Source organism: Microplitis mediator, chromosome 2, assembly GCF_029852145.1.
Source record: "Microplitis mediator isolate UGA2020A chromosome 2, iyMicMedi2.1, whole genome shotgun sequence".
NCBI classification, from domain to species: domain Eukaryota; kingdom Metazoa; phylum Arthropoda; class Insecta; order Hymenoptera; family Braconidae; genus Microplitis; species Microplitis mediator.
This window is the reverse complement of record NC_079970.1, coordinates 26,004,560-26,020,105: the sequence shown is the minus strand read 5'-3', so window position 1 is coordinate 26,020,105 and position 15,546 is coordinate 26,004,560. Positions and strand designations below refer to the sequence as shown.

The 15,546-nt window shown below is 34.5% G+C and overlaps 1 protein-coding gene across 1 annotated transcript; it reads right to left on the bottom strand.

The window, feature by feature from the left end:
• Window positions 1–192: 192 nt before the first annotated feature.
• LOC130662942 (chaoptin-like) lies at window positions 193–15,255 on the bottom strand. The gene is made up of 8 exons (XM_057461929.1): window positions 14,423–15,255; window positions 12,624–12,807; window positions 10,646–10,793; window positions 9,564–9,674; window positions 5,884–7,592; window positions 4,031–4,785; window positions 1,430–1,946; window positions 193–593 (listed from the first exon to the last, which is right to left on the bottom strand). The coding sequence occupies exons 2-8, from the start codon at window positions 12,805–12,807 to the stop codon at window positions 253–255; spliced, it is 3,765 nt and encodes a 1,254-aa protein (XP_057317912.1). The 5' UTR covers window positions 14,423–15,255; the 3' UTR covers window positions 193–252.
• Between the last annotated feature and the right edge of the window lie 291 nt (window positions 15,256–15,546).

Sequence of the window (15,546 nt, the reverse complement as noted above, 5' to 3'; positions counted from 1 at the left end):
AAACAAGGTATTTTAACAAGCGTCACTATGTAAATTTTTACATCTGTCAGCGTCGACTCTACCTGTCACTCAGCTTTTTTTAAATTTTTTTCCACCCGCTCTAACTAGACATCTTGTGTCTTGAAAGTTTATACTTTCTACTCTCGTCCATTAAGATTTTTTTTTTTTCTGAGCATTACACTACTGGTAATGTTATTTTTTTCTGAGCAATTATATAAATATTTAACAAAGCATTACCGTAATTTGGAAGTACTAGGTACAGTCGATGCCGAATCTGATGATAAAAAGAAGAATAACAACTCGGGAGCCGAGTTGGGACGGTAATGGCGGTCGTGAGAGGTGTCCGGAACTCAAGGCAGACGCTTGGCAAGCAGTGTGAGGTGTCCCGAGGGTCAGAAGCACTCGATCTGACGAGTAAGATGGGGTAGTTTCCGTGCAGACTGCCCGTCCTGCCTGGCTCCTCAGTTGTCGGGCGTCTGACTGAGAGGCTGTGTGAATTTGCCGGGCCTCACGGAGCCATCGACGTAGCCAGAGACTTAGCCATGCGATCTCGCAATCACACTCGAGGGGATTCCCCGACACCTGAAGACCACCTGGAGAATTTCGAATCATATATAAATATATATACTCACTTACAGATCTTTTCACACTATTCTAACATACCTAAAAAATAATAATATCCTCCATTGTTATTATTATTATTATCCTATATACTGATCATTTTTTATATATATAAATACTTTGATGTCTATTGTCTATTTGATATGCGTAAATTTATCTACGAGCTCGAATAATAACAAGTAAATAATTAATTTAATTTATATTTAAATTTTCATTTTTTTGAGCGGGAAATTAATTCACGTGGTCATCAATTAAATTTGAAATATTGGGTCAAAAAAAAATATTTGTATGCTCATTAGTTTGAATTTTTTTATTTTTAAATCAAAATTTTTTATTCCTTAAAGTTTTTCAGTCAGAAAATTTTAATGGTTAAATTTTATGGGCAAAAATATTATATTGAGATTTTAAAAATTTTGTGTCATAATTTTTACGTAGGCACTAAAAGCTTTAAAATAAAATTTTTTACTATGTATTTATTTTTTAGTGATAAATTTATAAAACTATTTGATGAACGTGCATTGAAAGTATAATTAAAATTAAGTCTAATTAATGTAAAAATTTAATATAAATTAGAGATTAAAAGTTGATAATAACAAAAATGTGTCAGAAACAAATTTAAATGTAAATGACTAAAATACGAATGAAAAAAATTGTACAGTAGAAAGTAGAAAAAAAAGTTGTCAATGTGAATGAATAAAATAAAATAAAATAAAAAAAAAAGTTGCATAATGGATGAGTAAATGTATACGTATGATAAATTGTAAAATAAGTATTAATATGTATTAGGTAAAGTTTGTTTAATAGTTACCGGCAACGAGGTTCGTGCCAACAGTTTCCCATGAGAGATTCCCGTAGATGACTGAAGGGCTGAGCTCGTTGATATGGTTGTTGCGTAAATCAAGTGTAAGCTGCGACATTGTACGTGCCAGCGATAAAAAGATATCCGACTGGAAGCGTCTTACGTGGGTGTCCTTGATTCTGAGAATAAGCTCACTCGCTTGGATGGTCAAGAATGCTTCCGGAGAAATAGCCTCGAGCTCTTGACCCGTTATCGTAAGCTCCCTCAGTCGCTTTGTAAAAGTATTGTGTATCTGTGTCTTGAGTATTCTCTCGGTGACTTCTATCTCGACGGTGCGCAGAGGTAATCCACTTAAAAGTCCTTGTAAATTATAATTATCAACCAAAGGCCAGGTTTGGATACTCAGTTCTTTCAAGTACTTTAAATAACGTAAACACTCGTTATCAATAAATCTGATACGAGATAATTTACGTAACACCAGACTCTCAAGACGGGGATATCCGTAGAATGTCTCTTTTTCGAGGGCCTGTAACATCCGAAAATAAAAACGAGATACATTTATATTCAAACACACACACACGCACACACAGACAAATAGATTAAGCAAAATGGGATGCTTGGAAACTTTTTTTACTGAAAATCTATTTTAACTTTTTTTACTACTCTGTTTAATTAAAATTATACTTGGTAATTTATTTAGTTATTTATAAAAAAGTATATAAATTCTTAGACACTGATAGCAATTTATATTATTTCTGTAAATACTTTTTTTTAAAGATAATTGAATTTTTTATTTATTTACTATACACACAAAAAAAAAATTCTCGACTGAAGGTAAATATTCTTGATTCAAGAAAATTTTTTTGGAGACCTAAATTTTCTCAGTTAAAGTAGAAATCTTCTCCAACCAAGACGAATTCTCTTGGCTCAAGAAAATCTTGACTTGGTTCCCGAAAACGTTTGTCTTCAAAAATATTTTCTTGACTCAAGATATCTGTTTTTTCTGTGTAGGGAAGAATGGAATAAAATTAAGCAAAAAAAATTTCTAAAAATTTGTACTACTTGGGGTGACCAACTCTCCCCGTTTTATTTTCTAAAGATTCGCACATACGCTCAATTAAAATGAATGAGTAAGAAGTTATCAGATCTATAGACATAAATTTTTACGACGCATTCCGTTAAGCAGATCCACTCGCCAGATTTTTGATAATGATAATTAACAAAACAATAAGTAATAATTATCACAATTAATTTAATGCCTTATATCCGCAGGCTATACAGAGTCCTCAGCGTTGATAATTATTGGCCTATGATATTGTGCCGTTAGTAAGTAGTATATTGTATGCTAACTATTGGTCGGAGATTTGGCTGTTTGGAGCAGCCGCTCAAGTGTGCGCTATACCTTAACCCTTATAATCTTGGGTTTTACTATAATCAATAATCAGTACCTCTAATTACTGTAACCTGGAGTTTCCGAATAAGCTAAGCGAGGCCATAAAGGGTAAAAAGTTTTGTCTATTGGTGTAATTCCGCCCGGATATGAAACTTGAGGCGGATAAAAAAAAATTATGTGTATTTTGTATGAGTCGTATAAATGTAGGCCGTAGTACTAATTTATCAAACTATCGCTCGTAATTATTAAAGTTTATTACAAATCTTGTTATAAAATATAGTGCCCGAGTTACTTGGTCAACTTGAGGTCATCTCAACCCAAGTTTTAGTTTAACTCGGTTAAAACGGGCCCTTAGTCTCTAATCCCGAGGTATCGCTGCTTGACCCTCGTTCCTTCGTTCTCGTTCTACTTGAAGTAGGTACGGACGGTGTGGTTTCTGTTCTAAAATACTCGGTTTATCGGGATAGAAAGCTCATCCCCGTTTAAAAATATTGTCCTAACACTTTTGTAAAATAAAATAGCTTTAACGTTATCGGTTTGTAGAAAGCTACTGGCTCGGCTTTTCGAAATTCACCAAACATTATCATTTGCTTCATCAATAGTGTAATACTGAAACAATATTATCTTCCAAGTCCCTTATATATATATACAGTCAAAGTAAATACCTGAGGTGAAGAGAGACCAATTGTCTGAAATACGTTTGTGTTGGACTAAATAATGTACGTCGGAACGCATAATGGAGTATTGTATTGTGTTGTATTGTGTAGGCTTTAAGTGGGTAAACGTATTCAAAATCTATTGACTCCTTTAATTGATCAGCTGATAAAGCAGTTTAGTGTTAAAGCTTTATTACCCTAATGAAGTAAACTATAACGTTGCGAAAACCCGAATCCAAATACGGCAGCAGCCATTTTGCAAACCAAAGATTTAACAAATGTCATGTAAGCTATCAAGAAAGTCAATTTACTGGGGATGTGCGAATAGTTCGAAGATTTACGAATAATTGGAAAATTTTTTCCTACATGACTTAAAATTATGATTTTTTTTCCGATAGTTGAAATTTTTTTCAGGAAGTCTTTAAAAAACGAAGCTCACTTAAATAAAAGTTTTAAATTTAAATCAACTTATTGACGGTTTTCTGACGTGCCGATTTTCACAAACTTTTGTCTGTTATATATATGTATGATGTAAATGGACATGGTATGATTTGGTCTTACCTCAATGGGATTGTCCGATAGATCGAGATGTCGTAGAAGCCGTAGTCTGACATCTGGCACAGCATTGAGGGAGTTGTTAACGAGCTTTAATACCTTGAGGGACCCGAGATACTGTACATTTGCTTGGTCTAAAGCTTGAATAGCGTTGAATGACAGATCGAGAATGTTGAGATTGCCCAGCGGCAGGACGGGCACTCGTCTAAGACCGCAATTAGCCAGATAGAGCTGCCTTAAATCTGGTAGGTAATGAAACAGTTCTTTGAAATTAGCCTGTATGTGATTGTTTGAGAGATTGAGGCTCAGTAATTTGTTGACCGAAACGAAAGTATTGTCGGGCAATATTGTCAGGCGGTTATTCGCGAGGTTTAATTTAATAAGCTGTGAAAGTGGGAATGCGGATGAGTCCAAATGTTCAATTAAATTTTCGGCTAAATTCAAGTCGCGGAGTGTGTAACCCACTTCGAGAAACGCTGCGGAAGGCACGATACTGATTCTATTTGAGCTCAAATCTAGTGTCTCGATACGTGTACCCTCAAACACGTCGCGGGATAACGATCTTATATGATTCCCTGATAAATTCAGGATACGGAGATTACGTAGATTACGAAATTGCTCCGTGGATAATTGTGACAGTGAATTTCGGCTCAGATCCAATTGCTGTAAAAATGGTGTTCCGTGAAACGTCTGCTTTCTTAATGTCACCAGCCGATTATCTTGGAGGTTCAGTGTCTCCAGATGCTCCAGTGCAAATGTGCCTAGAATATAAATTATCATATTTTATCAAATAAAAATTTCTGATAATAATATTTATATTCGCGTATAGGGACAAATTTAGATAACAAGTCTATCATAATTACAATAAGTAACTAAAAAATTACTACACGGTAAAAAATCGGGAGTGATTACGGATTTTATTTAAATCCGAATTCTCTCCGTCACTCAAACTTCCGGAGTTTAAAAAAAAATTAATATACATGCGTAGTAAATAGGGAGTTTTTTTCAGGATTTAATTCGCGTTCACTGAAATTTTTGACAGTTCGTATCTCAAAAAATGCAACCGGTCAAAAAAATATTTAAAAAATTTGTCTTAATATTTTTCGCGCTGCCCTAGTAACCTTAAGAAAAATTAATGAAACCCGATTAAAAGAGAATTCTAAAGCTTTCTAGGAAACATAATTTAAAAAAGTTTGTTAGCATTCAAAATAAAATTTTTTAATTTAAAAAAAACCAAAACTGTATCGTTTATAGTTTGTATGAAATTAAATATTATTTTTGTTTTCAAGCCTGAGTGATCATTAGGTCGTTTAATTTAACCGCTTTTTAGATCATGATTTTTAATGGGCACTTTAGTCAAGTGCTTAACTAGGATTATACCTTCAGTGCACCGAAGCATGAAAGCACCGCGTCAGAATGTTGCTTTAACACACACTGTGACATATATATAGATACAAAGTTATCTATATGCACATAAATATATACATAGGTATACTGATTCGTATGTACATAAATACATGGATATGTATGGCTTACGTTTTAGAAATGTCACTTTGAAATAGAAATTACACTCGACTACCTTTATTCCATTTGTACACGCATATGTTAAATGTTGGTACATTCGTACATTGAAATAGCAACAACTCGTAACTTGATTATGCTGCACTTAATTATTTAACTTTTTATTTAAAAAACATTTTAACAGCACTTTCGGTGCCGCAAAGCTCTATTGTGCATCAGATAATAAAAAACAAACAGAATAAAATGAAATAGAGACAGAGAAGAATAAAAAAATATATTTGTCAACAATGGAAAGTGAGAAAGCGGGTAAAGTAAAAAGAGTTGTAAAAAAAGCTCACCGGGATAGAGAGTGGCGAGATAATTTCCACGCAAGTACAGAGTTTTCAAATTTGGAATCCTGCTGAAGGTATCACTGGGCAGGACTGTAATGTTGTTGTAACCGAGATCGATGCTAGTGAGATTATTCAATCGAAATTGAGTATTTATTGTTGAGATAGAATTGAAAGAGACGTTTAGTGAAAATTCCGTACCACCGGATTCGACAATTGCATCCAAATCAAGAGCAGTTAGAGCGTTAAATTCTAAATTGAGAAACCTGAGGCTGGATAACCGACGAAATGCACCCTTGTCCATTGTCGCGATACGGTTGTAAGCCAGTGAAACAGTTACTAATTTCATACAATCTTCAACAGTACCGGTTGATAGAAAGTGTAATCGATTCCCCGTCAAATCTATTGTTCTCAGTTCTGTTAAATTTGTAAATGGACCCGCCGGCAGTTCCTCCAAATAATTATAACCTATTTTAATGTCCCGCAACTCGCCGTGTACTTCCGGCAAAAACAATTTATCCGGGAGATAATGCAGCCGATTGGATTCCAAATTAATGTAACGGAGCTGGTTGAACGAATACAGTGCCTCTGATTCAAGTACATGGAAATTGTTGTTGTCGAGTACAAGCCACTGTAAATTGGTGAGTGGAGCGAGAGCTATTTTCGGATAAATATCTGTAGAAAATGCGAAACTCATTTCAAGAATTTCTAAACTCTCTTCAATCCCCAAGAAGGCTTTGTCGTCTAATTCGGTCAATTGATTGAATGACAAACTGAGTTCCCTCAGTTTGTAAGCCCCTTTGAAAGTTCCAGACTTTAGTTTTGACAGCACATTGTTTCGCAAAAGAAGTATCTCGAGATTTTTCGCCCACTCAAAGTCCCCGGGGAAGACGTAGCTGATTTTGTTGTAACCTAAATTAAGATGCTGAAGCCTTTGACACGGGGATAGTGCTGTTACAGGTACTGTCGCTAAATTATTTGTTGCCAGAGACAGGACACGTAAGTACTCGTTGTATGATTCAAAAGCATCTGCGGTAATATTGTAAATATTGTTATTAGCTAGATAGAGGTAAGTGATCCTCTTGAGAGTCGACAATGCACTCGGGATGTTATGCAGATCGTTATTATCCAAATTTAGGTACTCCAAAGTATTCTCGAGACCATTAAACGCTCCGTCGTCAATGTAACTTATATTGTTTGCTGACAGATGGAGTCGACGAGTTTCCACAAACCGGAACACGCCAGATGCTATCACTGACAACTTATTGTTTGACAAATTCAAATCTTTTATAACAACTTTTGTTGAATTTTTATAAACATTATTACTAATAACAGCTGTCGTCAAAACACGAATAGACTCAATCATGTTGTCACTCAAGTCTATCGATTCAACAGACGCGCTTTTGAATGCTGACGGTAGTTCTAGTATTTTTATCGAATTTCCACGCAAGTATATTCGCCCCAGTGAATTCAAATTAGCAACACTCTGCGGGAAATTAGTTATCAAATTATTATTCAGACTTATAGTACGAATATTTCGAGCCAATGACTCTTCTGGCACTTGTTTTATGTTATTATCGTCCAAATTTAACCACATTAAATTATTAAAGTGTGATAACACACGCGGAAGTTCGGCTATACTGTTATCCCCGAAAAATCCGTTGGTCAATGTTTCTGACACATGGCCCCAATCAACGTCCAAACTTGTCATATGATTGCTGAAAATAATTCAAAAATTTAAATAAATTACTTTTTATAAAAATATATATGATACCGAAGTAAGCCAACGTCTAATAATTTTTGAATTTAAAAAATAAAATTGCACCTATACACTGTAAAAAGAGCGGTGTTAAAAATGGACTCGTTTTAACTCCGCCCGGTGTAAAAATGAAATTACACCGGTGTAGGAGGAGTAATACACCGGTGTTAAAAATACCGGTGTTAAATCGGAGTAACCGGTGTAAAAGCGGAGTAAAACCGGTGTAAAAGCGGGGTAACAGATGTAAAAGTGGAGTAATGTCGGTGTAAAAGCGGGGTAAATTGCGTCCGCTTGGAGTATTAACTTTAAAGATTATAAAACACAAAAAATGTCAGTTCTTTATGAAAATTAATAAAAAATATCATTTATTAACAAGTATAGTGATCGAGTAAGTAAAAATATTCACAAAATAAAATATTTTAACACCGGTAAATAATATCTACACCGGCGGCGGCGTTATTTTAACACCGGTCTAGAATATTTACACCGATGGCGGCGTTATTTTAACACCGGTACAGAATATTTACACCGGCGGCGGCGTTATTTTAACACCGGTCTAGAATATTTACACCGATGGCGGCGTTATTTTAACACCGGTGCAGAATATTTACACCGGCGGCGGCGTTATTTTAACACCGGTCTACAATATTTACACCGATGGCGGCGTTATTTTAACACCGGTACAGAATATTTACACCGGTGGCGGCGTTATTTTCACACCGCTTCCGGGGGTAAATTTAACACCGATAATTTTAACACCTTCACCGCTTGGACTTACCCCGGTGATTTTTTACAGTGTAGTTTTTCTAATTTTCTACAAGTGCATATTTTTAGATTTTCTTTTTGTTTATATTAAATTGTTAAAAAAAAAATCTGAAAAATGTTAATTGTCTGCGAACTTCCGGATCATAAATAAATAACTGGGTAAGATGGCCACTGAACAAAATCATGAATTAAATTTTGTCATTAATTTACATATCCTACGAATTTCTATGCATGATAAATTTTTGGCATAAATTAATTTTTTATTGAAATCATGTCTCATTTTGTTTCGCGTCTCAATAAAAATATACTTGGATACCACTAAAATTAATAATGGAATCAGTTATCTTTTATTTGATTTTTTTATTTCATTTTTACTGTAGATAAAAGTTGAGTATGATAATAAATGATAAAATCAATTTTAAATGAATTTTTTTTTTTGTAGATTAATAAATGACTATTGAATATATTTTTTTTTATCGGCCAATTCGAAATGGATTATTATTAAAAAAAAAAAAAGGATTATAGAAATAATGGAGGGTTTATTTTATTTTATAAATGTATATATAACTAAATACTATGCTCGGCAATGGGAAATAAAATGGTATAAACGCGGGAAATAGAAGCCGCGGGCAATTAACGTATCGGATACTTTTTAATCCGCGTATCGGGTGTCTGAAAAAAGCTGTGCCGCGGTTCGAAAAATATATACATTTATAAATATAGGCAGTTACATGGCTACATAAATATAAAAAATGTATAATAAATTGTGAATTTTATTGTAGAGTTCAGGTTGTTTCGGTGTACCGATACCGGAAACATAAAAAAATATAAAAAGTTTCTGTAAGACTTTTTTATCATTGGAATTCGTTTACTTAACGTTATTGTTTATTATTCGTTATGGGATTCATGAATAATGAAATTTTCCGAGACTGAAACACTAAAATGGATAAATATAAATTTTTAAGTAAATAGAGAAGTTGGATATTGTTCGGTGGTAAAAACTATTAATCGTATACTGACGTAAGATCGATTTAGAGGAAGAGCGTGACAACAGTAAAATCTAACTTGTTCTCCCTTTTTATTTTCTCTATTTTTCTTATTCGCTTTTTGTGTGACTTTGTCGTCTTCTTATACTCCTTCTTTTTACTTTTTTTCTTTTTCTTACCTGTGCATGTTGAGCCAATTCAACTTTTTCAATCCTCGCAGTGCTTTGAACGGCATTTCCTCCAACGAGTTATAGCTCAGATCCAGTGATCGTAAACTCCCCGATACTCCGCTGGTCAAGCAAAGAAAAATTTTTTAAAATTAAAAAAGACCGCTATTGAATTTTTTTAGTCTTTTTCCAATAACTTTCGATTGAAAATGATATTTGTGAAGGTAATAAATATACCACTTTAAAAAAATCATTGAAGAGCGATAAAACAAAAATATTTTCAACTTTTTAGTATTTCACTTTTAACTTTTAGTTTTTTTTGGCTGGATAAAAATTAAAAATTTATCATGTTTTGAATTATAAAATATTTTCTGCTATTAAATTTATTAACAAAAAAAAAATATATTTTTATTATTTTTTATTTTCGACTAAATTCAGGTCACGAATCAGATAAAATATTAAAGGATTTTTTTTTATTTGTAAGCCGAGTAATCCTCGAAAATTTTAAATCGCTCAGATTTTTTACGTCCAATGAACTGACTCATAATTTCGGCTGAAAAGAAATTAAAGGATTTTATCTTTTATCTTTCTTCCGCAAACAATGGAATTGTAAATTTAAAAATAATATTTTATATAAAAACCCACATTACATATATTTTTTTTATTGTTTTCTTAAATTTGGTTATCGAAAAAAAAAAAGAAAAAATTTATTTAAAACGCCTTTCGATAATAGAAAAAAAATAAAGTATTATAATAGTAAAAAGTTCGATCGCAGGGTAAGAAAATAAATTATAAACAAAAACAGAAAAATTTAAATGAAAAATAAAGAGAGCGACAAAGATAAAATGAAAAGAAGAAAGAGAGTAAGTAAGCAATCGATGAAAGACAATTTCCGTGGGCGTAAAATACACCGGGTCGCGATCAACAAAACTCTAAAATAAAAAAAAATAAATAAATAAAGTACACGTATAGTAAATCGATGAAGATTGGAGAAGCAAGTAAAGGTCGAAAGTAGTAGAACTGCATATATATACAAATATATACTTATACAGTACATATAAAACAGTATATGAACAAGTAGTGCAAACACTCACACGAGAGACTTCTCGCCGATGCTCACCAGACGATTGCTCATGAGCCCGAGCGCTTCAACTCCCGAGGAACTCACCAGTGCGTCATTTTCCAGTGCCAACATTCCCGAGTTCACGATGTCCAGCTGTGCCACATAACTCACCGATACATCTGAGGATAAATAAAACTTGCGATAAAGTTAAATTTTTATCTCCACAAGCCCACTAGTCTTAACTTGTCACACAAAACTCAAACTTGTGACTCGTGAATTCTAAAACTCCGAACTGCGACTCCGAGTTCACTGAAAATTCATCCTCTTTTTCATCTAAAACTCTTCCCTTAAATTTTTTCAACTCTAAGATCCAACTATCTCTTTGTCAAGTCAATAACAAAAGTCTTTTGATAGCAAACTTGGCTTCTATTAACAATAGATTAAATGTCTTGTATATAAAGTACTTGGATTATTTAATAATAACAATAATAATAAGGAGGTATTGGTCCGAGAAAATTGGGAATACGACGAGCAGAAGGACCATAAGGACCAGAAAGTTAAAGTGCATTGTGGTATCCCTGTACACCGCTTATTGTTTTCTATTGTACATCCGTATTAATGCTTTCTCCTGGTATTCAGGAAATAATGGATATAAATTGTGAGGAAAATGCAGTATTCAGTATGCTAGTCCCTTCATATATATATATATAATATATTCTACAGCATATAGTGTAGTGTCTAGTGTCTAGTGTCTGGTATACACTATCATATACATATACTAAACAATACTATATAGAGCAAAGTGTACTGGATGCACTAGATGACTCTCCAGACCGCTCTTAGCGACTATACGGCACCCGAGCTTTCGCGTGATACTGCGGGTGGTGTAAAACACTCTTGGCCCTTTTTGTGTGCCCAACTAGTTATGAATTTAACACTGCATAAACCATACACTGCACACTTTTTAAAATTATTGTTATCACATACTAGCGATGCCGAGAATGCGGGAACGGATTAGCGCCAGATTTCGGGGATTCGCAAGATGTTAAAAGTCACTTATCATTCGCTAACTACTATACTATATATATATGGACATTAATGCATGCAGTAGGTACAGGTTAATTATATGTGGATGGTAAATAGACGAGCATTTATTTATTTATTTTTTATTTAATTAAATTAAAACAAAAATACTCATTAGAGTTATTGCGAAATCTTTTTCAGATATGTACGCGCACTTGTATATAGATATATGCATGCATCGCGCATAGACTAGAGCTGAAGTAGGTTGCCGGAGAATATACTCTAGACAGAACAAGTGTTTTCGCGTCGGAGTGCTGGGTAAAAAATAGTAAAAATAAATAGAGAAGACTAAATTACGGAAATGTGTCTCTATATCCTTTTGAAAAGTGCATATAAAATGTACATTCATACTTGCTGATAAAGTGTGGGTGAGTGCATGAATTTATGTTTGTATATATGAGGAAGTTTGAGTGTGTGAGCGAAAAACGCGAGAAAACGTTAGAGAAAACGTGTATACAATTTGAAAAGTGATACGAGATGTCTTTGATGTGGTTTCCTCGGATGTACCTTCTAGTCGATCATCAAAGGCATCCACCCTTCGTTTTCACAGATACATATATATCTATGTATATAAAAAAAATACTTATATGTACATATATATCTATGTATTCTTGTGTAAAAATCTGGTACATATGGGCGCGATTGTACATCAAGTGGTAGACTTGTTTTTTTTTCGTTTCAAGGTTTCAAGTATACCGGAGTACAATAGACTTTGTTGCATGAATGGAACGAGAGTTTTAGTTTTTTTCTCTTAAAATTCTCGCTTATTACTCTATTTTTATTCCTTTGTGCTCCATAACTTACACATTTTTATTGTTAAATTTATAATTTAATTTAATGCCCAATGGCTTAGAGTGGAAAATAGAAAAAGTCTTTACAATAAATAAATATTTGAAAAAAAATAAATAAAAAAAAAAGTGACCTACCGGGAAATCGAGAAAAGGGCACGCCGAGGCAGCTGATGTCCATTCGTGTAAACTCATCTTCATCCTGGATCCAGCAGAGACACATCGTATTGAAGGCACAGGGCACGTTGTGAGAGTCGAGGGGGTGTACGTGACATTGTAGCAGAATTATCGTAAAGTAAAGGAACTTGCTGGTAGTCTCCATCTACAACGTCAAATGTAACAACGAAATCACCAGAGAGTCCAGAAAATACTGGATAGAGATAGTGGCAAGTAAACGAAAACTCTTAGATAAAAAGTTAAATGTGTAACGATCTACAGAATAGAGTTGAGGGTACCGGTATAGTATGAAGAGAGTGAGGATAAAAGTCTGGGATCCCGTCAAATGTTGTTAGTTATAAGCCGGGAATAGTGGTGTACATTGGATGAACTCGACTTTAAGATCTCTTACTCGGTAAATGCACGTTGAATGTAAACAAAGCTTTCTTAGTTTATCTTATAAAGTGCAGAAAAGTCTTTCCTCAAAAGTACCTGCCAGAAAACATACACTTTTAAAATAAAAAACTTTAAACTCCACATTTATATCATATATAACTCGATCCACAAAACTTGTCTTATATATATTATATATATACACTAAAAAAAAACGGTGCAAGTCCGCGCTATCCGGGTGTTAAGGCTATCGGTGTTAAAATTTTTACGGTATCAGAAAAAAAGTTGTCTGGTTTTTCAAGTATCGGAAATCGAACTGTATTTCAAATGCAAGAAAAATTTTATTTGTTTAAAAAATTAATGGTACGACAGATTTATGAATTTATGAAGTGAATGAGTCCTTGATTAAAGTCTGATGTAATTGTATAAAATATGGAAAACAGATTTTATGATTAAAGTTTTGCAAACTAAGTCAGCCAGAAAAATCAGAGTTATGATAAAAATAATTACTGTAATGTCCCTTAATACTTCATTTGATATGTGATCAAAAATTTCAGTTTAATAAAAGTGACATTGCTTATTATATATGTATTAAAATTGCTTTTATCTCAATTAACGGTAGTTTCGTAACTTTGACGGTTACACGGCTAAATACCGACGTCAAATTTATCCACAAATATTTATATCCACATCAGAAATATTCATGAGACACAACATCTGGGACAAATTGTAATATTTGGCCCTTTTTTCAGGACTATTGTGTGAATTTTATGTCTCGTGAATATTTTTGGTACCCAGAGAAACAGAATTTCTTGGTGTAAAAAATTTTTACTCGCCCGAGAAATTTGTTGGACCATGAATCGAAACGAAAAATTTCCTTGGGGTGAGAAAAAATTTTCTTAATAAAAAAAAAATTTTTTTTTCTGTCTATGGATATTAAGATTCGTGGATATTTAGTCCTGTCACTAATTTTTGACAAAATATTATTGTTATTATTCCGTTTTCCAGATCTCAAGACACTTATGCTCACACCCTTATACTCCGTTCGTAGTTAATTTACTCCTTACGTACACCATCTTAACACCGCTAAGTAGTACCGCTACACCGGTAAGTCCATTTTATTAGCACCGCTTTTTTACAGTGTATATATATGAATATATATATATATATATATCCTTAAAATGCCTCCCCACACTGTACCGAAGACAAAGAAAATGAAAAATTTGATGATTTAAATAATTCAAAGATCTTCCGATAACAAAATAACCGAAAACTAAACTAACTACAGTATATGTTATATTTCCAGCGGAAAAAACGTTAATTAAAAAGTAGTTTGTGCATAAGCAAAAACACACGCTCCGTTGAATAATGTATAGACACAAACGAACCTCGTCTCTCTTTTCGGTTTCGCTCTTCCCATCCAGGTTTTCCTTTTCCTCTTCCGCTTTCCTCTTTTCTCTTTCTCTCTTCCAGCTCCAGTCCTTCTGGTTGTTGTTGTCGTTGTCGTTGTCGTTGTTGTCGTCGTTGTCGTTATATCCGTTCGTTTAAATTCCAAAGCGCAACTTTATGGCATTTACGGGAACGGAGTTTATTGCTTGCGGATGCCAGTGGCGAGAGCAACACTCGCCAAGAGATGACACTCGCCGTTTAAGAGGATAATCATGTATCTAAACGATCTGTGTGCTGTATGCTGATATGTGGATACATTTATTTGTATGCATGTACGTTTGCAGATAGACGCAAGTTTTTAAAACAAACTACAAACTAGTAACAGGAACAAACTTAAGTGTGTAGTATTTTACAAAGGGGAAAAACACACAGTACAGCGTAGAAGTGATAGTTGCGCGTGGTGGTTCCGACGTCAGCCACCGGCCGGCTTGATTTTCCGGCGGGACCTCATTCTCTCGGGGAGTTGAGCCGTTACAGCTTAGCTTATATTACAGTGGTACAGCAACAATCAAGCAACACTTGACAGCCAGCAATCTGTCTTGCTGTCTAGTATAAATAGTTTCTAGATGAAAGATGAAACTCAACAAATAGCTACCCCAGGATTTATTAGCTTTTTTTTTAGCAAGTAAAAGTACAGAGGATAAAGTATGTACATATATATAGTTAGAAGACACGTTACGTAGCCCGTAAGACGAAAGAACCCGTACTAGAGTACGCGGGACTGCGGAGTCACCAGTTTCGGTGTAGCAGCGGCGCGCTATGCTACTGCTTGCTCTACTCGAGTCGGTGGTGAAACCGCTGGTGGTTCACTCGTAGCGTGGCTGCGTGGCGGCCGTGGCAGCCGTGGCGGGTATCGCCAACGGGGATGCACACATTTTTACAGTAGTAGGAGTTTTAAGTAGACAGCGTGCTAGAACTGGTGGCAGAGTTCGAGCTGGTGGAGGTGCTCGAGGTGGTGGTGGAACGATACTGGGAGAGATGAGTGCAGGGTTTGCAACAGTATGGGTACAGATATAGGGGGGGGGGGGTAGTGTTGGGCTAACGGGTTTTCGCGAGAGGGGGC